The sequence below is a fragment of the Ciconia boyciana genome, chromosome 18, assembly GCF_034638445.1.
Source record: "Ciconia boyciana chromosome 18, ASM3463844v1, whole genome shotgun sequence".
Lineage (NCBI taxonomy): Eukaryota > Metazoa > Chordata > Aves > Ciconiiformes > Ciconiidae > Ciconia > Ciconia boyciana.
In genome coordinates this window covers 7,451,412-7,478,979 of record NC_132951.1, presented here as the reverse complement: position 1 = coordinate 7,478,979, position 27,568 = coordinate 7,451,412, and the positions used below count along the sequence as shown (strand labels likewise).

Here is a 27,568-nt window from a genome sequence, read left to right as displayed (position 1 = left end):
TATCTCTTTGACAGACCTTTATTAGCAGACTGTTCCCTACATGAAGAATCCGAGTTAGATTTGCATTATAACAATTTGTGGTTACAGCTACAAAGATGGTTGTCATTTTGCATTGATTTTTGCATTCTGATATTCATATTCCCATTAGGCCACACTGGTAGGAAGGAGCCACTGCATAATTTATGACAGGTCTCAAGAAGAGGGGGGGTGGAAAAAATCGTATCACTAATGCAGATGGGTTAGATTTCCATGTGGCTAACTACTGACAGCACTGGATAGTCAAGGTAGAGCCTCACCTGGAAGACTCTCCATGAACCACCAAAATCTGTCAGCAAAAAAGCAGCTGCTGAGCACTAGCAAATCCTTTTCCGATTTCTCACACACTTCTCCACAGTGCCCACTGCATGTGAAGAGCACTGGCTCAGCAGCAGGGTCTGCTGATTCAGCCTCAAAGTACAACCGCAGCAGCTTGTGTCCAAGTGCAAGTTTCCTTCCATCTCTCTGGAAACTTGTATTTCCTTTAGTCCCTGAGATTTCTCCCCTCCCCCCTTACCTAAAAATTCCCCAAAATCGCTCTCAATTAGCCACCGTGACATCCAACATACACAGACCTTCTACTTCCCAACTTCAGCCATCCACCTGAAAGCCTTTCAGCCATGCACAGAGGCAATTCCAAAATAAGGCGAGCCTCACAATGCACCCTCTCCCCTCCTCCCAAGGTACTGCTTCCTCACCAGCTTCCTTCTCTCCTATGGCTTCTTGCTACAGAATTTCTCTGGGCTGAGGTCCTCCAGCAACAACCTCAGGCATGGGAAAGGCAGCTCAAGCCCCAAAAGGAAGGTACGCAAGTGACTAACGTCCCTCCCCACGACTCAGCTGTGTGATGTAAGAGAACAAATAGACAACTTCTTAAAACAGGAGAAATACAAGCACAGTGACAATAAACAAGTCTATAAAAATAGTCCAACATAACTCTGTTCAAATAAATACAAAATAAATATGCTTTAAGCAGTAAAACAGTGGAATGCAACGCTGGTCCATTTTGCCCAAAATGAAAAGTTGGATGAGGATCTCCCAGGCCTCAGAAGCCAGATCCTATCAACTAAAGTAGCCCATAACGCAGTCAGAGAAATTTTAAAGCCATCTCTTTCCCTTAGCCTTATGAAAAGCACCCTTTGAAAGAAAAGCAAACATGTCTTCAGGACTGGAAGCTCACCTCTCCCAGTGACAACCAGCCCCTCTCCCTAACACCCCTTCCCACAGCAGACATACTCCTGGCTTGGGGACTCCATCCCGCTAATGCAAACCTGAACGTCAATCTACAAAGAGGTCTAAAGAGATAGGTAGCAGCGTAGGCACGGGGTTTGGAAAAGGTCCACCAGCTATCCTCGGCACCAGGCAGAATGGAATTCAGAGGTCCATGCAACGCTGCACAGGGGCTCTCGGGTCGTGCTGGGAGCACAACTGCACAGGAGCTGTGAAATATTGTCTTTTGTTCACTAAAGCCATGCATCAAGGTGCCAGTCCATCCAGGGCTCTCCTGCCTTCCCCTTTCCAAGCCCCTGCTGAGTATAAGACAAGCCAATTCCAGCATGCAAAGGATACAGGCATGCAGGCTCTAGTCTGCTGCTTCTGTTAGTAAGTGCATCTTGTTAGTGGATTTATGAGACACACTTAAACCTATAAAAAATAAATAATCCTAATTCTTCATCAGGCTGGCTTAAGTAACCTTCAGCCTGACTGGATAAACCACTGCCCACCAGCCCTCAAAACCAGTATAGTTCAAAGTTACATTTCATGTCAAGTCTTGGAAGCAGAACATGAATGTCTCCTACCCAAAGGAATATATGTAAACATAATAACAAGCCTGGTGTGGCAGCAGCTCCTACACAAGGTTTGTACAAATTTAAACAACGGGTAGGAAGTTAAACAACTGAATGGAAAAAGAAGCTCTTTCAGCAAGTCAGAAGGTGCTCATCTGCAGGCAAACAGGTCTGTACACGCAATTCGCTGAAAGCAGACCTGTTACCCAAATCTTTGCTACTCTGCCATACTGCCGGGAACTGACCTCAGCAACTCACGCCTTCAGATTCTCCCAGGAGTTCACCTCCTGCTCTCCCAAAAGGCCCAATAAAAAGGACCACGTGATGCTTTATGTGGAGCTCTGAGTAGCAAGATGGCAAAGGACACCAGATCCTCCCCTCCCCCTTACTGACTCACAAACTATCTGAGATTTCACAGCTTTGCTTAGTCAGCTTAGTGTCAACACATTCACAGAATGAGAGATGGCTATACGTCTTGGGATTGCACCCCAAGATTTCAGAGTTCAAAGTCCTCAGCATCTCCTGGTCACCGTGACTGCACGCCCAGAGTCATCTTCAAGTTTTCATAAACCACGTAGCTGATGCTTACAGCTGGGATCACCTTCATAAAGTTCGGTGCCAGACCCCGGTAAAGACCAAATGCTCCCTCTGTCTTCAGAATGTGTTTAAACAGTCCCCTCATCGTCACTTCGGGAGCACCCTCCACTGAAGCTGCAATAGGGAAAGCCACAATAAATAATGCAGCCTACATGGCGAACACACTTTAAGGTAACACCTGTCTGACAGAGCAGTTCTGATTCACGTGCTTCTTGTGGATGTTCACAGACCAAAGGTGCTTCACGGGGGAGAGCATCTAACTTCTCAGCAAGCCACGGCTGTGCTGCACATCGCAGCCATCTTCCCAAACTGCTCTGCAGACACCCTTAGCCCAGAACTCCCGATCTGAGCAAAACAGAACCTCTGTCCTGGCGGTGCTTGGCCCAGATGCTAAGGGCAGCACAAAGTCCACTGTCCTCTTACAGCATGGCATAGCCTACTGCTCAGCTGCACAAGCCAGTTAAGGCTCTTGTCGCAATATTTACACTAGAGGACCTTTACCCTGCTCAGAGACCATGACAGGAGTTCCCACAGTTCCCAGAAGTTCTCACCTTGGGCCTGCATGCGTGTCCTCACAAGAGCCAGGGGGTAACTGGCAAGCTGTCCACAGGTACTGGAGATGGTGCCACAAGCCAGCAGGACAAAGACTCCAGGGTCGGCACTGTTGACAGCATAGCGTTGCAACCAGGCATTTTTTAGTGTCTGGAAGGAACAAGCCAGATGTTAGCAGTGAAGAGGCAATCAAAAGAATATCACATTACATAAAAAAATCTAGTGTAAAGGTGCAGAAAGCTATGTGCAAATTCAGCCAGAAGCACTAGGCTTCTCAAATCTTTTTGAGCTACTGCTACTGTAGTACCTGGGGAAAATCCCTTCTTTAATTTTCTGCTGCAATTTTCTCATAAAAGAAGGAAACAAGGGACCACGCATGATGTCGACTAGGAAAGGAGAATCACTGTATTGGATTACTTTTTAGGCCATTTTGGCCAAAAATCCATTTGTGCCCCATAAGGCTGATCAGGAAAGCTTTGATAAATTATTTAAACTCCTGCAGTGACTGACAGGTCTGACAGTGATAAAGCTACACAAGCAGCACAGCCCTACAATAGGTTAAAGGCTTCATACCTCGTAGACTGCCAAGTCAATACCAGCATACGGAATGATTCCTAGCATGTTGGGGATGTAGCCTTTGTAGAAGGCAGCCATTCCTTCCTTTGAAAGGATGTTTTTGGCACAATCCAACATGCCTGAATATTGTCCTGTCTTCCTTAGAGCCATCCGTGTTTTCAGAACCTGGAAGACAAGAATAAATACCATGAAGGCCTACAGGAGAATCAATAGGAGAAAAACGTGGAGACAGTGTCATTCTTAAGAACATGATGGTCAGGACTACATCAAGTGTCATGTGAGCAGTATTACCTGGTATCATCTCTGAGAACTCATTAATTACACTATAATAGCACTGGTGTTCTACCCACATTTTCCCCATCTCAGCACCCTGCCGTGACCCCTCATGGGCTGGACTATCAGCCACCTGCCTCACCTCCATTGGGTAGATGCTGCTCTGTGCAATGGCCCCAGCCAGAGAACCAGCTAACAGCCGCTCATGAATCCTCAGCATTTCTTGGTCAGTACCAATGAACCTCTTGATCTGTAGGAGGCAAGACAGACGTACATTGAGGCTCGCTGATTTATCTCTGCCATTTTTTTTTTTTCTTCAGCTTGTCCTTCTGCAAACCATTCTGCAGCCAGACTTGTTTGTGCCCTTTTACTCACCTGCTCATAGGCCATGAACTTAATGGCAGATTCCGGTGCAATCTTCAACACATTGATGCCATTCCCTCGCCACAGTGACCTCGGTCCACCCTCTCGGATCATTTGAGTAAAACCGCCAACAATGCACATGTTGTTGCTGCGGGAGGCATGAACCTGGGAGAGAGCGCGCAAGCTTGGATTAGTTCCAGTCCTGATTACGACAGCGCTACGTTTTTCCATAATCCAGGGACAAAAGGGCGCTTTTTTATTTACCCAGAGATTTGCCAAGGCTTTAATCCCTTCCAGATAACTTATGCCATAGGAAAGCAAGCTGCTTTTCTTTTTTGTGAAGTCGAGTGTTAACTAATGAATCTAATCAATATCTCCCTCTGGAATGGGAGAAAAGGTTAAATATGCAACTCCCATACCTAGCATAGCATCAGCTACCCAGGGTAAACTTCTCAGCTGGCTCAAAAGCAGGTACAGTGAAAAGCAGGCTAAAATCAAGTTATTCTAACTCCTTTCTAACGCTGATAATACTTATACTGAGTATGAGCTCTGCCAGCTGACCACCACAACCACTTCAGCTCTCGTGGCCTCAGGGTCTCTCATGGGAACACAAGACTTGAACCTGTTTCACCAAAACCCAAGTTTTCCAGTGCTCTAAACCACAAAGCTCTCTAACTATTGACAGTTTCCACATGTCTACCTCCCAAAAGATTCTCTGTATTTTTTTAGTCAATGAATAATAACTTTTTAACATGACTTTGATCATTCAAATAATCTAGAAAGCTTTCAAAAATAGCAATAAGAGCAATGAGATTAATCCTGGCCAGAGTGTTGTACTGTGTTGATGAACATTAGCATCTCTGAGGCATCCAAGAATATTAAACGAATCTGCCTGGGTATTTAAAAAAAAAAAAAACTGGAACTGCTCCATCATACCTGCATGAGCACTTTCAAGCGGTCCAAGGGAGCTGTACAGGTTCTGGACACGGCACCTGCACCTCCACCTGCAACCAGATGTCTCCACCACATCCCTGTCTGCCTCTCTTCCACTGTGAACTCATCAGGCACGGTCAAATTCTCTCCTACATCAAAGATCTGCAAAAGTATAAGGTGTTGGGAAATGCTTCATCAGTTAGTGATCTTGCCAAAGTTTTATTGCTCTTTATCAGTGCTATGTGTTGAAGTACTGGATATGCTTATTCCTAGTCAGCAGCTTATCTATAGCCATTAACTGCTGCGTCTGGCCACAGGAACTGCCACTGCTATAGCACATCACAAGGGGAACCTTCATATTTAGAGACTTCTGTCCAAGGAGCTGGCAACTGCTGAACATTTATCTGCATTAAAATACTGTGGATCATAGTAAGGAACAAAATTACCAACTGCAGGCAGCTGTATGGTGAAAAAGCTGGACCTCTCTGGAACCTTCCAAGCTCGCAGCCAGTTTAATCTCGTTACATGCTATTTACACACACTGAAATATCTCCAGGAAGGACGGCTGCCTGTCAAATCAGTTTCTAGTCTTAACAGGTCCTGAACCAGCAGGGGCTGGCCACGGGTATGAGCTCTCAGAGGTGCAAGCCAAGTGAACACCCTCAACTTCTTGCAGAACATGCAGTTATCACCTGTGCCAGAGGCTTCAGAAGCCATGCCAGTGATAGATGGCAAGATAACGGGACAGGACAGGAAGCGATTGGGCTTCTAGGGCTACAAGGCAGCTACTGAACCATGAAGAGAAAGATAGGGACTGCCGATAGCAGCTCCTGGGGGTCAGGACTCTGACTGCAAAGCTGGGGAAAGACCAAGACCTGTTGCGGAGGAACCATTTCTTACCGTGGAGTGCTTCCAGTACAGGATGATTTCAGGAATGTTCTCCACTGGGTGCAGCAGGTGATAGTCTCGCCACTCATTCCAATCAATTGTCATTGTCCCATTTTTATCCATGCTAAAAAGATTTATCATTAGATGAGTACAGACTCCTACTGGGTGACAAATTCCTCCCCCCCTTCCCTTCGATTATTCAGGCCTACACCAAAAAAAAAGCTTTGCAAAGCAACTACTAAAAGACTTCTAAAGAGACACAAGACAAAGCTAGGAAATCTTCTATTCAAACACTACAGAGGTAGAAGTAGGCTCCCTTTTTCCTCCCCTCTCACTGACCCACAGGTGTAGTTACACCCCCTCCTACCAAACTTAGGGACATAACTGACACTGAAGGGAAAATAATACTTACTAGGTGACAGGACCCCAGAAGTGTCCCGTCCTTATTCTGACACACAGGCAAACAGACAGAGGGAAGGTAGCAGAGGAAAGAAAGAGGAAAAAACAGCACAAATAAGTGGTTGTTAACATGTTAGTGCCACATGCATAAAGCACTCAGCATTTCCGAAGAGCAACTGCACAGTCCCTCTCCAAAGCAGCAAGCTCAGGGCAGCAGGACAATCAGACAGGGATGCAAATCAGCTCAGGTGCAAGCACTTCCCCACAACAGGTCAGTAAGATAACAGATTCTGACAGTAACTCTCCATAATGCATTACGACCTTATAAGTGTCAATTCACAGAAAAAAAATCAAAATTAAGAGTAATAGGCAAAAAGGGAGGAGCTGCAGTCTCTGGAAAGTGTGTACAGCGTAGAAAGAGGAGATGGGTCCCATGTCCCTACACTTCCTTCTAACCCCCTCAACAGTAAAACAGAAGAACCAGCTGAATCCTCACCTCTTCAGTATTTTCTCAGCCTGCTGTTCAGAGATCTTGACTCCCAGGTCCCGAAGAGACTGTACAATCTCCTGGGCATCAATACGGCCTGCAAAGATTAAGCCAGGGAGCTCAAGTATAAGTATTACAAGCTAACACATTCAGTAGTCTATTCATGAGCATGAGAAAGGTGTTTACCATCATTCTTCTTATCCAAACTCTTGAAAACCAGTCTCAGCTTCTTTTCATGATCTTGGAGATAGTGAACAAATTCCTCAAAATCCAGCTGTCCATCCAGGTCCTTGTCTCCAGCCTTCACAATTTTCTGTTCAAAAAATAATCAAAACCTGTCAGTTCCTTTGTTAATTCAGAGAGATCTGCACCTTCTTCTACCATACTTAAAGATCATTTCCTACACGACTTTGACTTTTCCTCTAGAAAGTAGCTGAGAATTATGGTAATTCCTCAAAGAAATTTGAGCAAAGCAATAGTGTAGAAAAGTCACCTGATTCCAGGCAACTGTCTCCCAAAGCTAGTTATGCAGATGAAATGCCTCATGCTTTTATCAGGGATACTCTGCTAGTATCATGTGTCTAATCTCAGTCCTGTATCATGATTAACACCTTACACAGCCCTTGTAGAGGTTCTTGAACTACGTATGAGGCAACAGATTTGCACAAAAAGTGAATCACAAAACTTCAGGTAATAAAAAAACCTGAACAGGAGAAGGAATTTCACGCCTACTACAATTCTTAGAGAAGTAAGCTCCCTCTGGCAATAACTAACTCCAACCAGAAAAAGCCTGTCCAGCTCTAGTGGACACAGCCAAAGATAAAAACCCCTATGAACTGGTTTAGGCACCCTGGAGCTATGTGCTTTAATTATACACATTTCCATGAGATGCATATAGAACAAGAAAAGTTTCTTAGTAGGACAAAGCTAAAAATCAAGATCAGACCCTGTGCCAGACATCTAGGACAAGGTAAACGACGCATTAACTCACTCCAGCATGGGGCAATAGCACATGGACTGTCCTATCTAAGGGCACGTGGCTACTTGTTGACAGGAGAGGTGATCTCCAGCCTGCAAGGATGTGGCTCAGGGAGTTCCTATTCCCCTTCTTGTTCAATCATTTGCCTTTGACAGCCTGTAAGTCTTTTTCAAGATGAATCAGCGAGCAACACTAAATGAGGTGTGATTCAGTCTACTGCATTACCCACTTTTTTGTTTTAATTCTTGTAACATTTATGTGAACAGCAGGTGGGTTGTTAAGGAAGCTCTGAGCTGAGATCAAACACTAGGCTAACCCTCTTCACCAATATTTTGTTTAATATTTAGGCTTCAAAGGTAATAGGCAAACCTAAGCTTATTGTGGTATTTCCTCAGCCTGTGAGCGCCAGTCCCCTTCATAAGCCTTAAGTCTTTGTTTCAATGCCATTTTAAATTACTTCAATACTACATACTTCACTATTAAAACTCTCTTTCTTACCCCACCAAGTCCTGTCACTTTAGCCCTAATGCTATGAGGATTATTCCCAATCATTTTATGAACCTTAAATAAGAAAGTGCTGTCCCAGCTGCTCTGACCTTTGAGGTGTGCCCAGTATTCTTAACCTGCAATTTATCATATGACTGTTGTGAAGTTCAGATATGACCCCACATTCAACTTGTAGGCTAAAGATAGACCAACACCCCTCACATGTCAGCAGATTGGCCTTGAACAGCTGAATCAGGGCTTCCCTCTGACTGGCAACCCCCAACTAGTTGGGAAGCACTAATAATTCGGAGGCACTGTAAGAGAGATGCGACTGTGCAGCTGCTCCTGTTCTCTCAGCACACCCCTAACAACTGCAGGGATGTGCAATGAGTGATCAGAGACCGCTGGTAATAAAAGCTGCCTTGCTCTGCTAGCCTTCTTCCTCCACGATCACAAAGCAAAAATGCCGCAAGCCTGTTGAAAGGTAACCTGCAACACACGTGTGAAGGGTGAGAAAGCCAAGCTCCCAGCATCTTCTCCAGAGATATGAACAAATATCTGCCTGCAGCTCTTCACCTTTAACAGCAAATAAGAAATCTCCATAGACAGAGCTGCTCCTTAACAGCTATGCTGGCTGCAGACGTTTCTATGGTCACCCGCATAACACGCAGCCCCTGCAGCACGCTTTGGGACCCCACACATCTTAAAGCCTGCTACATCGCCCGTTTGTGCCTCTGCACAAAGGAATAAAAAGCCTACCCAGCTTTACCGTTCAATAATCAGCTGTCTGGGCTCTTGACAGCCTGGTCATTAAAATTGCACCAGTAGCAGCAAGCTGAAAGCAAGAGCTGTGAGACAGAGTCAGACGGAGCGCTCCACGGATTTAGTGCATCTCCCTCCTGCAGCGAAGGGAAATGCTCTTGCACAACCTCCCCCAGCTCAGCCCATCCACCACTGCTGAGCCGCTCTCCAGCTCACAGCACAAACCTGCTCACCTTCACCGGGGCGAGACCTGCATCGGCTTGAGCTGACATGAGGTTCCACACCTCCCGTCAGAAGGCGGGCAGGCGGAAGGGTGTAAGAAGGAAAAGGAAGAGGATGTGAAATGTATTTGAGCAGACCAGTTAAAGCAAAAGAATTCATAGCTTGGAAAACCCCTTTCTCTCTAACTCGCATCAAATCAACTGTTTTAAACAGTCTTAGAGGCACTGAGCTCTCATCAGATTCAAGCCAGAAGAATCAAAAAGAAAAAAAGTCCACTCCACGTTGCTTCGGCAATCCCTGCCAAGGGGCAAAAGAAACGTGTCCATGCTGTACTCAGCTATTACGACAGAGCCGTCGTGAACTTCTCCCCCTCCGACCCAGCTCAGGGTGCTGAGACCACCCCTCCATAGCTCGCTCCCTCCCGATCCTCCCTCGGGGCCATACCTGCTTCCACTGGCGGTAGGTGGAGAACTCCTGGGAAGGAATGAAGAGGCTGAGTCGGAAGATCGATTTGAGCTCAGCCGGCAGCCCCTTCGACTCAAAGTATTCAAACTCCGTCTGCGACTCCCCAAACACTGGCACATACAGACAGAGGCAGAGCATCTTTCTGAGCCGGGGACTCAGCTGCCCTGCTTAGACTGACCGGGAAGGGAAGTAAAACTGAATGATTCCCCTGAGCTAATTTCAGTGCGTAGTGGAAAGGAAATGCCAGCAAGTCTCATGACACATGCCTATGAGCGCAGCCGGCTCCGGTGGGATTGGCTGCACAAGCCCTGCCCTTCTACTTAAAAGGGAAGCCGTGGCTGTACAGTCCCACCCAGCTGCCAGCGAGACACTGGATCTGGAGGAGGCATGTGAGCTGCCTCCCATTGCTCAACACCAGGATCCCATTAACACCTTACATCACACTCACCACAAGTTAACTCTTACCGGGCGTCTCATTTAACCCAATAGGCTTTGGCCAACACCCAAGACGCTCACTTGCTGTTTCTTACATCCGACCGGTCCTTTCTGATCCTGTGCTCGCCACCCCACGGATTTACACACGCAGCACAGTAGGGACCAGTCTTGACCATAACCTCTCCCACCGTACAACACAGGAGGACTCTCACTGTCTTCCTCTTCCCAAAATTCTTCCTCTAAAACACAGTAAGAGCAAGATGCCATCCACTTACTGCATCCACTTACTGCATTCACATACCTTTGGGATATCCAGCTTAAACAAAAGCCTCGAAATTCCACTTTTATAAGGTTACTTTGCTATGCCAGAGTTGATGGGCTTTGGTCGGAAGTCCTCCCAAAAACACTTGTTCCAGCTAGGCGCAGGCAACCCCTGCATACCAAGATCTCCTCTGCAGCACTCAGGAGTTACTAATGTAAGCAGCAACAAAGCCTGTGGAGGTTTGCCATTGTGCAGGATACCCAGAAAACCACCAAAATCAAGGGCAGGCTTCAAAACAGACCCAGCTGCTTCAAAGCCTCCTAGCTAAGTATCCACACAGCAATTACAACAGCTTGCTAGTTCTTCCTCCTCTCCTAACTACAGTTAAACATTGCAGTCGGATATGCGCTATAATGAGAAGTGGCCCAGCAGAACAACATTTTCCAGTTTCTACAATTAAACCTTTGTAAGAGAGTTCCTGAGCTTTCATCAGGAGCAAGCCAGGCTGAAGAGGGAGTGTGGCACACGCATCATTTAATGCAGATATAATTACAGGCTTCTGAGCATTTAGTGGAGTTTGATGTATGGGATAACACCTAGCACTACAGCGAGAGTACCAAGAAGTGCAGCAGGTAACAATAGTGCTCAGTACAGAATTACTAATCGCTAACATGAATTTTAAAATAAAGTTATAGTCTTGATATTCATCAAAGAGAAGCTATCTTACAAGGAAGATGCAAAAACCCATAGCCAATAACCAACACACTATAATCCTGCCTGCACTTGAAGTAACACAGCACGTTTGCTAAACTGGTTTAAGCCAGTCCAGCTAACAGCTTTCCCCACCACTGCGGACACAGCAACATTTTCTTGTGTTTGCTCTGTTTAAACAGACTGCCTGGCCAGTGCAAAGTCCAATAAGTGCTCCCCTCCTCAGATCCTAATGCACAAGGGGCCTTTACCATGGTATTTTGTTCTTTAGATGTAAAGAAAAGCCAAGGTCTGTAATAAGCTGTTTGTGGAGCTGCGTGTCAATCACACGAATTGGGAATATTTAATCTGGGGGTTTATTTCAAGGATTTTTTTTTTTTTTTAAAAAAAGCTTAATAGATCATGACTCGCAGCAATTTGGTACCCTTGAGAATCGTGACCTACAACGGTTTCCTACGCCCTCTCCCGTCACCTCACCTACCATGGCACTACTGCCGCGTTACCTAAGCAGGCTTAACCTACTCCCTGCTGACGTCTCTCCGCACGAAAACAGGATCTTCTCAGGGACTCCAGATCCTCTTAAAGATCAGCTACAGCAGCTCACTACATGCACGCCAACAGTACACCCCAGCCTTCCCACCAAGCTGAGTCTCACTTCAAGCAGCACCCCAATGCTACACACCACCAGCCAAAAGCAAACGCCTTCAGCAGCCTGACCAAGGCAAGCAGCTCCCCCCTGCCCAGCTCCAGATAGTAAGTGAACAAATGTAACTTGGATTTGCCCCACCAAGCCTTAAGATCCTCTGTAGTCCTTCCCACGAGTTGCCAAGCATCACTATTATAGCTGCTTGGCAGCTCAGTTGCCATGCCAACATGATGCAGATTTTCCTAATAAACTCTATCTGCAGTTGGCAGCTGAAGACAAAAGGCAAAATCTGCACATTTTAGGAAAAAAAGCCCTACTACCTACGTCAGAGGAAAGGAGAAAGGTAATAAGGTTAAGAAAGCTGATTTTAAGCAGGGTATTAATTACAGGACAGCAAGCTAAGAAGGAGAGACAGATTACAAATGAAGTTTATACCAGCAATTCTGGTTATAATGACAAAGGGAACTTAAACAGGCATTAACAAGTATTTAGATTTCACCTAAAAGAATCCTGGTAAACCTGGAAGTACTCAAAAGCAAGATAGCTCTCCGAAGCTGCAGGGATCAGTGCTGCTTGAACACAACTAGTATGGGGTGACCGCCCAAGTCTCAGCACACGCAGCCGGTCCCGCTCCCCCAGCCCCGGCAGCGTGCACGTGGCTGCACGGCCACAGGCAGCAGCACACCCACCCCAGGCCTTCAGTCATGAGCTACGCACAGTACGTCCCTCATAGCGCTGTCTATTCCTGATCAAACCAAGGACAGGGCACAGAGCTCCAAATAAAGTCAGTCCTCTCAAGTCACTCCTCCCTGGTATTTCCTCCATCCACCAATTCTGCCAATGAAGCCAGAGCTGGACCTACACATTTTTGGTCAATGTGAAGCCAGCCTAGCTAATACCCTCCTCTGCGAAAGGGAGCACTAGATGGGTCCGTCTTCCTTCTACAGAAGGCTTGCTTTTCTTGCCATCAAGGAAGCTGGAAGCTCATTGTCCATTTTATTTATAGGATTTGGTTCTTATTTAAATGCTGCACAAGTTACCAGTTTCAGCACCCTGCCATTCCATCACTAACCTTTCCAAGTCATTTGTACTCTTCTAGGCATCTGCTTCATCACCGGTTTACTACATCAGCTCCAGAAGGTACCTCCCAAAGGATGGGAGGATGCAGCCATACAAGGAACAGGAAAGTATGCTGTTTAATTTTGAATTTACTTTGCTAAAAAAAAAAGTATCTAAAAATATCAAGTGCCAGTGAGCGTCACAGCCACATAACTAACATCCTCCTTCACAAGCAAAACAGCTTTCTGGGCGAGTTCACCATGGCCCAGAGAAAGAACCGCTATTGCTAGAAGTTTTCACTAGGTTCTGCTGACTTGGTATTTTTTAATTTCAGGAAACTAGCTTATAATTAATTGTACAGTACAGAAAGGCCTCACAAAGCACAAACAAAGAGTGTAAAGTATATGAAGGAGGGGAGTTAATAATTTAAGAGACCCCAGCAGAGTAAAGAGCTGCAGCCAGCCAAGGCTGTGCAAGAGGAAGGACAGAGACCGGGGAAGGCAGACAACACTACATGGTATTTGACATAAAGGTAACCAGGAAAGGTGACCTGTTCCACTGACAACACATAGATCCAAAGTTACAAGTCCAGATGGTGACATCAGGGCCAGAACATACCTCTCTCCTGTGTACACACAACCAGGGGCCAACACATTACATTTGCAATCAGTATTTTCTCCCACATTTGCAGAAACAGCCTCATGTTGAAATCGTTACCTTCAGGCAAGGATCTGAGCAGAAACACACCAACTACAACATGAAGATTGAAGAGCCAGGGCTAGGAAGCACCTCAGGTCAAATTTATCAATACATGCAAATTCCCTACAGTAAGCCAAGTATCAGGCGTGATATTTTTTGTGGTTTTAGCAGATATGTTGTTAACAGGCGTTTTTAGAAAACAAAGTGGCATACCAGTCAAGAGGCTTCTCCCAAGGTCACAGACATTCAATGGCAGAGAACAAAAGCCGTGTGTCCCCCACATTTTCTTTAAACACCAAATAATACTGTTCGCTCACAGTGGTTTATAATCTTATCCCTAAGGCGGTACAAGACTTTTTGCAACACTTCTCCTTCAGACGGGTAATTAGAACACAGATATCTGATCAAGCACAAACAAGTCATTGCAGCTTAACAAGTTACTGTCCATCAGCTGAGCCACACTGGCTGGATGCAGTATTAGCCGGCCTGAATTGCAAGGTAAAACGTATCTGCATAATCCTCAACAGAAGAGCTTTACACTGTGTTTTACTTTACAATCAGGGCAGGCTAAAATTACACAGTCACAACGTCCCAGCAGATGGGCAGTTACCTCCTAAGCTGCAAGAACTCCATTTTACCACATCCTTATCCTCTAGGTATTTCTCCATTAGCTGGTTTTTGGGTTCCTATGCAGCAAAACTTCCCAGGGTCACACAGGAAAGACGAGGTTGGTACCAGCTTTCAGAGAAAGCTTCATTTGCAGGTGTGAACAGATGGACTCTCCCTGACTGAGGGACCATTGTTCCCCTGGAAGACACCAGAGATTTTCAGCCCTACGCTTTCAAGGTTTTCATCACAACCTCCTTCAGTTCTGAGCCTCTGTCCTTCTTCAACCTCTGCACAGAAGCCCTCCTCTTCTCAAAATGCGCACACTCCTCTTTTTGAAGAGGATGCACAGTGCAAACTGCTAACGATAGGGATGAAGGCAGAAGTCCCTGCAGATTTTTCAGTCTGATTCAAGCAGGGAGTGGCTTCTGCTCCCCAGAATATGAAATGCCACCCTGCCTGTTCCCATTCAAAACGGCAGCAGAAAGGATATTCATCCCCTCTACAACCTGAACCTGTCGTCCCCCATTTTAGAAAGCTTACAGCACCAACCATGCCCGATTCCCTGTCAAACAAGCTGGATCCTGCAAGTCATGCACCCCTACCCCTGCTGCAGCCCTTTAGTATTATCCCAAGCTCCCACCTCTCGCAGGGGTTACACCTGACTCCTTCTCCCCTAATCCCAGGTCACACCCTTGGTCTTTAACCACATGTAGTCAGAGCTGACTGCACCATCCTCAGGAGAGATGGACAGCATTCCCTCCCCATCAAAAATAAACCAGAATTGCAGTCAGCCAGCACTCTGCTAGGAGCCCAGGCACTAAACTAAGCAGCTTTTGTTTGCCTCCCCCCAGACAAAGCCTCACCATTTATTCTCTGCCAATTGTGCACACCCTCCACCTCCCCGCTCTCCCACCCCCCGGGAAGTTCCCATCCTCACGCAGATTTTAGTCTCTCCCTTATGCCACCCGCTCCCCAGGGACAGGCTTTCCTCTCTGCTGGGCTGTGCCATTCAAATAATACAGCCAGTTACTCATTTGCTCAAAACATGCTAGCTTTTCCAGAGGCTTGCCCAATTACCAGGGACTGACTCCGGAACATTTTAGGATCTATTTGATCCTTTGCCAGTCTCCAGTGCAGGGGTGGGACTCGCCACTAACCTGCATTATCATTCCCTGCCCTCTCAGTCATGCTTCTTACAAGTTGCCCAGGAATCTTCGAGACCCCCGTATTCCCCCTTGCCCCTAAACAGCATTTTTCCCCCCTTTGAACACCATGTCTGCAAGGTTAGATCGCCTCCTCTCTTCACAGTCATGCCCCCGGTCGCCCCACATTTCCCTTCTAGCAAGCGCACGCATTGGACCCTGCTCCCTCTTCCTGTTCCTCTCCCCCGTGACCAAATACACACACACCCCCCAGCTACTCGCACACTCCACCTGCAACACCACTACTCCCGGCAGACCCCACACTCCGCTGTCATGTGCGCCAGCCCCTCCTCAGGCCCCTGGATATCCCGTTACCTTTGGAAAATGCTCTGCGGGTCCAACCACCAGTAGGATAGTTGGTCTCCTTTCAGTGGGATCAGTCCCTCTGTCCTGTGGCTTCCCCAACATCTTTGGCCCTTTCTCCCCGGGGCCTGGAAGTGGGGTGGTGTTTCTGGCCTCATCCTCTTTTTCATCTGCAGGACCTTGGCATATGGCCCTAGGAAGGAAGCTAGACAGAAAATGCCAAAGGGTCTGCAGCATCGCTGCTCCAGCGAGCGTCCCAGGCAGGGAAACCCTGCGCGCTCAGGAGCTGCCCGCTGCCAAGGATGATGTGACTGCACTACCAAGCACCCCCAAGACGGGAATCGGCACAGCAGCCAGCGGGAGGTTCAACCCAGCGACTCCACGGGCTCAGATTCTTTACAGACCGCTCCTGCGGACGCTTCCTGCCTTTTGAAATTGCTGCTACTGCAGTCGTGCCTGGCCTGACAAGCAGCTCATTGTACCAGAGCCTCAGAAATCTGACGGCAACAGACAAAGCACAAGACCCCTGGCACAGAGAAGCCGAGACGCTGAGCTTTGGAGACTGCTTGGACAGAAGAGCCAAGATGCTGCGCTTAAGAGGAAAGCTAAAAATGAACCTCTCCGAGAGAAGCTTCTCAGAGCTGCCAATTAACCCGCGCGTCCCGGCTCATCCTAACGGCACATCAGACAAGCAGCAAGGCTGAACACCCAGGCTGCGTCCCCACTGCAGCAGTGCCCAGCCAATCCTCGCTCCCAACACTGCGGTGCTCCGGAGCAAGGCAGCGCGCGCAGCCGGGCGGGAGCGCGCCCTCCACGCAGGAGGCACCCCGCAGAGGAGCGCGCTGCCAGCTCCATCGGGCAGGTACAGGCAGGAAGGGCAGCGGGGCAGCCGTCCATCGGAGCACAGAAGCCATGGCCCGAGGCGATTCGGCAGCACAGGATTGTCCGAGGCGTGTACGTACCTGCTTCTGGGGCTCGGCAGCTTCGGCTGCTGCTCTTTGTTAGAGCAGCAGATGGTTCTCCGGAGAGAAGCCGGCTTTTCCCAGCCATGGCTGAATTAACCTCTAGCTGCACCCTCTCTCCCTGGTCTATTATAGTCTCATCCGTCATTACAATAGCTCTTTGGTGCTGCATTGTGCTTCTGCCATTTGGCTTTCAGCGCAACGCAGCAACACACTTGCACAGCATTTATGGCTAGTCATCTATGCAAGATCTAATATGCTGTGGTTAAACTATTGCCAATTAGTCAAACAGGCCGAGTTCTGCTGAAGAAGCCTTTAACCGTACAGTCAAGGGTAGGATTAGCCGAGCTGCAGGTTGAGCCAGAGCAGGACTACAAGTATGTATCAATATATAATCGCAGAACACATGACATTCCCTCAATTTCTACAAGAAACGCCACATTTCCCTCTGCTGCCACAGCAGCAATTGCTCACAGCCTCGGCTGCAAGGCACCAGGGCACCACAAGAAAAAGTCAACCCACCTTGGTGGAACCCAGCAGCCCACGTCGGGCAGGCACAACAGCAGGCTGGAGACAGTAAGGGCTCATTTTCTATTTTATAGTACCAACAACTTACCTTGTAGTCCTAAATTCTTGCCTGCCTTTTGCGTCTACAGACAGAGGGCACTGCATGCCTCACTTTCCAAAGTATTATGACTTTTCCATAAGAGAACAGTTTGGGTCTTTTAACACGCAGGATAAGTACAGACCACAGCTTCCATCACCCAAGGCTCCCTACCCACAGTAGCACAGCAAGGTCCACGGCGAGCAGAGGACCTCCATTCTCAGCTTTTAACTTTTGAGAGTGACAGACTGTAGGAAACTTTTGTTTTACAGATATTAGATATGCAAATACAATCCAAAACCTGGGAAGACTGCAAGCTTTCAGTAGCCAATTTGCAAATAAATTTTAGAGGGAGAACACAAAACACCGCACTTTTGGGAACTTGTTAATGTTGAATTCCTTTTACCAACCTGAGTAATGGAAAAAGTGAGAGACAAGCACATAGAGAACATCACATTAAAGAATTCTTCTGCAACTACTTTTCAGAGTTACTTAAGGAGAAAAAAATGCTGTTTAATCATAAGGTCTACATACAGCATGCTACAAAGTTAACCTTAAAACTTGACACACACACACAAAAATCCCAACAAAACAGAAAACAAATACAAAATTCAGAGGCAGTAACACTGGGGTGAGGGTGCAGGGAAAGCCCTGTCCTTCTCTGAGGAATGGCACAGTCCAGTTCTGGTTGGGATGCAGTCAGAAGCCCAGGCTCAGGCACAGGCAGAAGAGAGTGAGGAATTTTTGTCATGCCTCGATTACCTTGAGCTGTTGCCAGTCATCACAACTACAAGCACAAAAGTTAAACTACTTTCTAAAACGCAGTGATTCAGATCCTTTAAGATGACATTTGAAAGTTCCTAATGCTCTCAAGCCAGAGGAGGAACAAAGGAGATTTTCTGAACCAGGCACGGTTCTTCAAAATCAGCTTCTATTAGCCTAAGGCTGTCGTCTCACAAGAAGCAGTGAACTGATCTGAAGCTTACTGCCACTAAGAGATCATCTCACACATCCACATCAGCTCTGTATTTACCTTGCTCCATGCTCCTCCGACAGCCTCATTAACTCAGCCAAAAATTACAGAGCTTTCTGCTGGGCTAACCAGTTGAGGCTACTCATGGATGGGGTCCAAAAAAGCCTGACCGCCTGGGGAAAGGGCATTAGAGCTGCCTGCGGCAGCAGCGGGCAAGACTGGCTCCGCTGCTCACAGAGCTACAGGCCACGATACAGAAGGCAAAGTACCTGGCTGGGACTTTGGATTTGTCCTCTGTGGTCACTTAATGCTGGGCTGCTACTCACAAGGACCTGTTAAACCAGCTGATATTACTTGACACTATTTCTTACGGTTTCTGTACATAGTGTTAGCTTTAGTAGTGTGTGCATGGCAGGGACCCCATCTTCCTTTGTTCACACAGAGATTACATAGTAAAATAATAATTTGTGCAAGAAATTACATGCCCGGGGTGCAATTAAAGCAGAAACTCAGCAATGCTTCCTTGGCCTTTGTCCTCACTAAAGGAAACCTCAGAGGAATTCTGCCACCGCACTAATCCACACAGCTCCTTGAGAACAGACAGACTTTGCTAATCATATTTAAGGGGGAAAAAAAAAAAAGGCATTTCTTTTACCAAGTGAGGAATTTTATTAGGTCAGGATAATAAACCTAGTAACAGCAAGATGATTATAGCTAGAGGCAAGACAACTGCTCTCCTACAGGGAATTTGTAGGGAAGTATTACCCTACCAACACCACCACCGAAGCCAATCATTCACACATAAGAAAAGATGCAATAAATACCGTGAGTCCAGCCTGAACGGTGACACAAAGGAATAGATGAGAAACAAAAATTCACTTTTTCTAGAAATCATGAATGAACACCTAGACTGCACGGCAACAGCTTTCCCAACCTAGGCTTCATTAGGAAACAGTCAGCCCTCCAATTCTAGCTGTTTCCATGAACCAAGCCCAGGATTTTCAAGGCAGAAAAGCACCAGGACTGATCTGAAAGCTGGCTCTTGGCCAGCACACCAGTCACTGGGGACAGAAGGTGCCTGTGGCAGCTGGCCTCAGAGTCCTACACCACCAAAATGGATAGTCATTAGATAGCCAGAGGACAAGCTGACAATAAAGTCGTGTAATCTATCCAAACGGAGACAAAGGAGAAAGGAAAGAGCAAGAGAGTGACGTGTTTTGCTTAATTAAAACAGTATTTTCCTCAGTACCGCAAGCTGTCAGAGGGAGGTTCTGTTTTAAGCCACAAAGCCAAGGTATCTTGTATCCTCTTCAGCCACATCATGCAGGCCACGTCTTCGTACCTGCTCCGTTTGAAACTCCAGTTTTCAAACAGGCAATTGCCCTTTCCAGCCTGGTAGTACTGCACAGAAATTCAGACTCAGACTATTTGCTTTAAGATGGCTTCTAGAAGACTTTTGAATAAATGCATAGCGTTTTCCAGCAAGAATGTGAGCCTCATCACCAGACAACTAGCTAACATGTAAAAAATGCAGGAGGGAGGGTGAAAAGAAAGGGGGGGCAGAGGGAAGGGAGCTGTGCTCAGAGCAATGACCCTTCTCCTCCTCTGCTGCAGGAAGAGCTGCCACCGCGGTCGTCGTCTCCAGTTCCTTAGGTGACCCCGCAGGAATCAGCCGTGACTCATCTCCTTTGGGAGCTCTCCTGGAAGCACCCCGAGAAGCGCTGCCTACACGTGTGCCACCCAGAGATAGCACCCAGCCCGCCTCAGCTGGGATGGGCCACCATGACTCTCCCAATTATCTCTTATCTTCAAATGCAATTTCCAAAAGAAAAAAACTTTCAAAAAAAAAAAAGTACTTCCCACTTTTTAGAATGCAGAATTTAATCCTGCACAGTGCTTCTTGCACCACACCATAAAATCTAAACATCTTGGCCACTGCTGCTTAAATAATTAAACTCTCTAGTGACATTCAACTACGTTAATATATTAAGGTAACACAGCATAGTTCAGTGAACACTACAAAGAAACCTAGATCACTTCGTTACAGGAACCCTGGCACAAGTGATTAGCTATTCTAGTTGATATATTAAGGCAACCAGGGGCCAGCGCCAAATACAGAGATACAGAGAGAGCTGGCCAGGGAGGGGGAAATACACAACCATTGCCCAGAACAGCGAGTTCCACCGAGGTTGTACCGTATCACATGAAGAACCGGGGATTGACCAAGAGAAAGGGCATCCTTAGTACTCAGAAATTAGAAAGTCAGCTTCTCACTGCACTAGAAAGTAACCAGGAAAACAGCTAGTGAGAACTGATGGCCCTCCAGCAGCCCGGGCCCAGGCTTGCTCTCACACAGCCCCTGTTCTCCTTAGGCTAAACAATGTAGATTCACATACCAAACAGCTTTGTCTTTCCAAGCAACTCATGATATAAAAATTTCAACAATTTCTCTTACAGCAGAATTCTCCACTGTAAGCCACTAACTGCCAGAAACTCCCCTGCAGCTCGCTGCACATAACTTAGAAAGACTAAGACGTCTCCGTTGCCTTTCTACATTGATACTAGTTATCACAGCTGCGCTGCTCCACTCGAGACAAAGTCTGGGGCACCATTAAAGTGCGCTCATGTCCCACATTCAGAGGGACAAATATAGGACATGAACAAGGACTCATTTACCATTCGCTACAAGTAGGTCTGAAAGAAAAAAATCCTTCCCTCTTCTCCTCCTCCCAACACCATATCATGTTATAATATATGCAATGGAGAGCACGGAACTGCAGCATCACCATTTTGTAGGGCTCTCAAACAGGAGACCAAGTCCTTATTCTGGCTTTGATGTCACTTTTTTAACACTTGTCAACCCTTTAAGGGTTCAATATTCAGACAGATTTGTCACCATTTTTCTTTTTAAATAAAAAATTTTAAAAGAAACAATAAGTATACTGAAGTCCTGGGGTTTTTTTACCTGCCCTTGTCTCAGTAATCTGGCTAATAATCCAATGCAGATGAGGATAAGGAGACATTTTCCACTACTTTCAGAGGCATCTAGCCCTGGTCACTAAATAACACCCCACAGAACACATGCTGGAAGACTAAAACCCTGCTGCATATTCTGCGCAGGCACAATCAGTTGCTTTGGATCGGTTTTGCTGTTTCATTTCACTCGGGCTCTGGGGATCCTACAGGCATTCACTTCACTACAGAGTTCAGAATACACATCATCCTGCAGGAAACATAATACTGCGAGGCCACGTCAGTGACGTGCAGGATGCCTTTCTGCAAAAGAGACTCTCACACAACGTCGACATTTAAAATTGATATGCTCAAGTCAAAGTTGCATCTCCATCTCCCAAAGGTCAGCCAGTATCCTTCATTCATTGTCACTCTGCAAATAGGACAAAGGTCTCAGCTAAATAAACCTGAGAACCACCAGGCTTCTCCAATTTGCTGCAAGGTAGGACAAAAAGTGATCCTGGAAGAACATCCCAAGATTGCATCTCTCAAGAGTTACATACCTGGTCCTGTACATACACGAACATAAAGCAACACTTGCCTAATCCACAATTGTTTGTTTATATGCAAGGTAAACTTATGCAAGAGCAAGCTTCTCTTGCATGTATTTGCGTCTAAAAACTCACTTCCAATCTACCCCTTCGAACACTGAGTGGACGTGCACTGCCAGTTTAATACATTAATCACACCAAGGTAGGTCTGATGACCAGAGACCAAGTTTGAGTAAAGACTTTCACCACTACGGTGTGAGATTCCCTGGTCATTCCCCAGCATCCCTCTCCTCCCGCCCTCCCCGTAAGACCTCTGGGTCCAGGCAGAGCGACGAACGCAGGCAGCCAGCGTGCCAGCCAGCCCCCCCTGACATTCACTGTCACAGCGCACCCTCCAGCCCAGCAAAGCTCTCGCTTTAGGAGGCTGCTGGCCAAGTCTATTAATAACCGACACTGCGCTGAGAAGTTTCCTTGTGCCAAAGCCAATCCCTGTATTTCTTCTGAAAGTCTTTGCAGTGGCTGTCAAGAACTCATTTGACTGATTACAAAGAGTTCATTTGCATCTTTAGCATGCCTAAATCAGAGAAGGTAACAGAACCCAGAATTGACACCAACTCATCCACTTACCACACATTTAAAGGCTTTATCTACAACTAAATCATTGACCTACAGTTCTGCCCTTGCACCACGTTTCCCAAGTGCGTGAGAACAGGGCCTTCATCAAACCACACATTTCATAATTTACAAAGAGCAAGAACAGGCCCTCCACTCCCTATAGTCACAGTAAATATGATCTTTTTTGCTTGCTATTTTAATGTACATTAAACATAAATATATGTGGAGTTATTTAACATGTTACTGAAAGCAGTTTCACCTTGTGTTAAACTGGTTCGGGGTATCCACGTTTGTCCTTTGGGATTAGTCAGGAGATGGGTGGTTGAGAAGCTGTTGGCAAATACCTTTCAGTAGAAGGAAGGGCATCAACTGGAATTTCAAACTGTAACACTGCTTCATTTGTTTGATACAACCTTGTGTTGCTCAACCCTTCATGATGAATTACAAAGGCCTAGCTAAAAGCTCCACAACTGCCCCAGCAGGATTCAAGACACACAAGCCATAAAGATGTATCTAAAAGTATATAGGTTTGGAGAGATAATTCAGTGTACATTACAGAACAGTATTAGAATTTTGCTCTTTTTATCATAAACAGACTCTGTAAAGCAATAAAAACTCGAGTCCTCCTCTTCCAGAGGACTGTGAACGGAAAACAGGTGAAAGCATCACACAGAAAAGATTCCCTGCTTCCTCTGCCCCTTACAGTTGCTGAGAATTTTAGTACATTATGCATAGTATAATACAGAGTATTCAAAAGTCTTGGAGAGTAAAATAGTTACAGAAATAGAGTGTGAAAGGAAAAATTAAATGACATCATGACAGAAGATAAAGTATTGATCAGAAATAAGATTAAACTTTTTTATGATTGCAACTGCTACAAAAGTTTCTCAATCCATCCATAGAATCACTCGCAAAAGAGCTAACTGATCCACTACCCCAGAACAGCATGGATACGGCATCCTCTGACAGCTGGAAGAGTCCGAGACTCATACTTGAAAAACAAAGGCATTCAGAGGAGAGGCCCGAAGCAAACAGAACGCTGCAGAGTCCGGCTGCAGCAGTGCAGTTACGCTCCTTCAGTACGCGTGAAAAGTGGACAACAGAACTTGTGTGGGAGTTTGGACAGCCAGAACTTGGAGATCAAAGAGGAGATACCAGGCAAAGAAAGAGGTGATGAAAGCAGATGTGAAGATTTCAGCAGAATGGGAGCTGATGTAGTTTCATATGGGGAAGCTGATACTGCGGCAGCAATAGGCAGTCACGTACATGAACTCGGGAGAAGAAAGCATCACAAGGCCAAGGAGGACATCATCATTACAGCAGAGGCAACTGGACAGTTGTAACTGAAAAGAGAAAAGGGTTATGTTTGCTCTCTTTCTTAAAGCTGAGAGAATTAGTCCATCAGAAGATGCTCAGCACCACCACAGAAGAGGTAGCTGCAGACAAAGTTCACCACTTGAGTCTGTCTCTAGGCAGCTGGGATGAATTCCACCAGTTCAAACTGTCTGGAACTTGAGCAGCAGAGATGAGGTTTTAGAATAGCACTCCAGCCCTGCAGTTAATCGGGATCAGTAAGAAAACAGTTATATTAGCAAATACACAAATACTACCATTATACAACCTTTCAATAATACAACATCTCCAGATACAAAGTAGAAAACATAGTTCCAGTTCAACTACCCATATTTTCATTAAGTGTGTATTTCCAGTTCCATAAGTCTATATAAATATTTTCATGAGGGAAGTCAGAAAGTAGTAGTAACAGGAGACGGACTCTTCCAAAGTTAGATGTAATTTAGCAGTAAAAGACTATCCCCTTACACAGCAGAACAAGAAAACCTTTAAAAAATTCTTCACATGGTTATCACTTTACTGCTCAAGCAAAGTGAAGCATGTGAATTGCTTCATGCTAACCAGTGCAAACAAGCATTTCTTTAGAAGGCTCACTGATTTGGCACACTGTATTTGTCAAATGGTTTAAAGATAACAGCATGGGTTAAAAAAATGCATTGTATACATAAGCAAATTCCACCTCAAAGGACATCTAAGTACAGCCCCTTCTCTCACCCACCACAGAAGGCCACCTCTAAAACAGAAGGCAGCAATTTTCCAAGAATGCTACAAAGGGTTTTATCTCAGTAAGAACTCTCAAGCATTGAAGGAGCCAAAATATTGCTCATTTTCTTTTCAAGTTGCAGCCCAAAGCTATTATTGTTACCACAAGGACTTTTAGCCTACTGACGCAAAGAGATTAGCAACTCACAGCTAAGACTGGCGATAACCTCGCATTACAAGTCTAATATTTTCTCTATCTGTCTCCCAGACGTTAGAAGGTAACTCCCATATCAAATGTAGTGTTGCATGGAAGGAAAAATAAAACGCACCAGAGCCACCAAGTAATTTACTAATCACAACCAATCCATGTGATTTATGCCTAAATCGGTCTCCAAACACGATGTCCGATACATCAGAAAGGTTTTCATCTTGACGCTTAAGCACTTTTCTTGAGTGTAACTTCACATTCGTTATCCCAAGCGTCAAGATGCCATTATTAGCTAAGGATGGGGCAGAAAAAAGAATGACTTATTAATAGAACTGCATGGGAAACAGGAAGTTTATTTGATTTTCCTAAAAATTACACAATGCAGACGTTTTCTAGCCAGCTCTCTGAGGACTGTTCCCACATGTTTAACTGGAACTTCAGAGTTTTGAACTCTGCATCCTCGTTCTTAACGGATGCTTTTTACACTGCTGAAGGGGATGCTTTGCAACACTAACAATGCTTTACAAACTCTATTCATCTCACCAGCCGCTTCCTGTGCAGCGGAAGAGAAGGCAGAGGAAGCAAAGGGCTGAGGAACAATACTGACAGACAAGGGCTTCAGCAGAAAGACAGGATTGTTAAGCAGCATCCAGACAGCGCTTCCCTCCGACAGAGCAGTTCCAGTCCCTGCAGAACAGTTCCTCTCAGCTGCTCCCGCAGCGTGGCGAGCAGAGAACCTATCTGCTGGGAAGTAAAAATGCATTTTGTTTTATGGTGCATCCTCCTAGCCTGGAGAATGTCAGGCTGGATTGAATAACATGCCTGGGAAGAAAAGGGAATGCAAACCAAGACAGGCATGCAGGCCTAAGCACAGAACATTCTGTTGCAAGAGAGACTTTTGCCAGCGGTAAAGGATTCAGCACTCACGGGGAGCAGCAGGTCAGCATTTCACAGGGCATGCACAGGTGATTTATATGGTATAATCAGATTTCATTACCAAAACGCACACAGCAGAAAATCACCATGGCACTAACGTTATTTTTAGAAACAGCACAACTAAACCACTCACGAGATCCTCACGCTGCCGAAGAATTCTCATACTTTACAGCAGCAAGGAAGATGCCAACCAAAAAGAAATGGTAGAAGTTAAGATGCTGGAAATCCAAAGTTAGAAAGGAACTAGCAACTCTGGAAAGGGTGGATATGTGCAGTTAAGGCACTCAAATAAATTGGGGCACCACTCCCAGAACAGGGAGAGAATAAGAACTGTCACTTGAACTAGATGTCTTTTCAGTGACTCAGAAGTTATCCTTAAAGTCTTCTTCCTTCCTGCAGGATCAGGGCACTCGGAGACAGCACCTCCCTGACTGTGCCCATGTGTTCATCTACTGTCCTCCCAAGATACTCAGCTTTTTTATGGTCCTGCATATAAAATATAAGAGACTAGGCAGGGACAAACTGTGCACTGAGGACAAGCCCGTTACTCTGATTCATACAGATGTAAATTACACTAATTACACCTAAACAGAGCAACATCACATTGAACTTTGAAGCCTAGAATCGTCAGTGTACAACATCACACAAAGAGCTGTGACCACAAAAGGGCACAGCTCCCAATACTGAAGTAGAAAGTCAATGCGCTGCACATTTTGTATACTCCATGTGCAAACTGTACAAATACAGCAGCCTTCCTACATTTTAAGATATTTCAAACCCCTTAAAACAGACAAGTGAGTTTGGCATGTATAAGCCATCTTGGGCAAGAAGCTCGAGTAGTAACGTGGTGCCAGACAGACTAGTGTGAGGAAACGCAATGATGCAATGAAAACTGCACGACAGCCTGACTGCACCTATCCCTTCCAAGAAATCTTTTACAAATTTGAATAAGCACGCAAGCTTCCTAGCCCTCAGACCTGGAGAAAGAGGATTTTCTTATGGTTCTTCCTGTCCAAGCAGTAAGTTTTCAATCTTAAATTTCTGCAGTTCGTACCGTACGTGTCTACAGGTAGTAAGCAAGCTGATTTCTCCGGGTTTAGTGTTCCAGTCGGCAGGGCTGCTTTTATGGGACCACCTGGCAGTGCCCCACAAGCAGAGCAGCGGCGTCTCCCGCCACACAAACGCCCGTTCGCGCTCAGGGTCCCCCGGCTACGCCGCAGGGAGGTACCCGGGTGCAGCTGCTGGCATGCAACGAGCAGGCGCCTGCTGCCCCCGCTAACCCGGCGGGTCTTCTCCCGCGGCCGAGGCCCAGTGAAAGGGTCTTCGGAGCCCACGTCCCGCTCCCGAGAACGGCGGAGCCGGGCGAGCTCCGCGGCGCGGAGCCGGGGCTGCGGAGACAGGCGAGCGCTGCGGGGCGGACACGGGCAGGGCGCGGGAGGAGGAGGAGGGCGGCCGGACGCTCCCTCACCCCCCAGGAACGCACGTCCGGAGCCCAGCCCGGCTCAGCCCCGCCGGCCCAACCCCGCCAGCCCGCACCCCGCCCGCTCCACCGCCCCCCGCCGCCGCTCACCAGAAGGTCCAGCTCAGTGCGGTGCAGCCCGAGGCGGCCCAGGCCGACGGCCAGGTCGTGGATACAGAGCGCGCCGTCGCGGTTCACGTCGAGCTTCTGGAAGAGGGCGCGGAGGCGCCGGTCCTGCTCGGAGGCCTCGCACAGAGACCGCCCGCAGGGGCCCGCGCTCCCGCCGCCACCCTCCGCCGCCGGGCCGGCTGCCGCGCCGGCGGCCCGCGGGGAGCCGCAGGGGCAGAGGACGCCGCTCACCACCGGGGAGGCCAGCGAGCGCCGCGCCCCCGGCATCGTCCCGCCCGCTCCTCACGCGCGCCGACGCCGGCAAATGGCGGCGCTTCCGCCGCGAGGCACCTACACGGAGCGCTTCCGCCTTCGCGCCACACGCCGCGGCCGCCACGTGACGCTCCGCGCCGA

The 27,568-nt window shown here is 46.9% G+C and overlaps 1 protein-coding gene and 1 long non-coding RNA gene across 5 annotated transcripts; both read right to left on the bottom strand.

Moving 5' to 3' along the window:
* Window positions 1-2: 2 nt before the first annotated feature.
* On the bottom strand, window positions 3-27,525 carry SLC25A25 (solute carrier family 25 member 25). Of its 3 annotated transcripts, none has more exons than XM_072883501.1 (10): window positions 27,158-27,525; window positions 7,078-7,204; window positions 6,901-6,988; window positions 6,018-6,129; window positions 5,121-5,279; window positions 4,197-4,349; window positions 3,964-4,071; window positions 3,546-3,713; window positions 2,972-3,122; window positions 3-2,534 (listed from the first exon to the last, which is right to left on the bottom strand). In XM_072883501.1, the coding sequence occupies exons 1-10, from the start codon at window positions 27,440-27,442 to the stop codon at window positions 2,350-2,352; spliced, it is 1,536 nt and encodes a 511-aa protein (XP_072739602.1). In that variant the 5' UTR covers window positions 27,443-27,525; the 3' UTR covers window positions 3-2,349. The 3 variants fall into 3 exon arrangements, with proteins under 3 accessions (XP_072739602.1, XP_072739605.1, XP_072739604.1); XM_072883504.1 differs by lacking the exon at window positions 27,158-27,525 and adding an exon at window positions 26,642-27,034; XM_072883503.1 differs by lacking the exon at window positions 27,158-27,525 and adding an exon at window positions 9,785-10,063.
* On the bottom strand, window positions 17,844-26,579 carry LOC140661419 (uncharacterized). Of its 2 annotated transcripts, XR_012045735.1 has the most exons (4): window positions 26,565-26,579; window positions 25,721-25,751; window positions 24,773-24,943; window positions 17,844-23,940 (listed from the first exon to the last, which is right to left on the bottom strand). It is a non-coding gene; the product is annotated as an uncharacterized lncRNA (long non-coding RNA). The 2 variants fall into 2 exon arrangements; XR_012045734.1 differs by lacking the exon at window positions 25,721-25,751.
* Window positions 27,526-27,568: the final 43 nt, after the last annotated feature.

What these genes read in the sequence shown, in the direction of transcription:
- SLC25A25 (XM_072883501.1), bottom strand. Translation starts at nt 27,442, where the DNA reads ATGCCGGGGGCGCGGCGCTCGCTGGCCTCCCCGGTGGTGAGCGGCGTC. An exon ending in GCAGCATCTACCCAATGGAG is followed by an intron (nt 3,714 to 3,963) that starts GTGAGGCAGGTG and finishes CTTGTCTTCCAG; the next exon opens with GTTCTGAAAACACGGATGGC. An exon ending in TTGACTTGGCAGTCTACGAG is followed by an intron (nt 3,123 to 3,545) that starts GTATGAAGCCTT and finishes TGTTCCTTCCAG; the next exon opens with ACACTAAAAAATGCCTGGTT.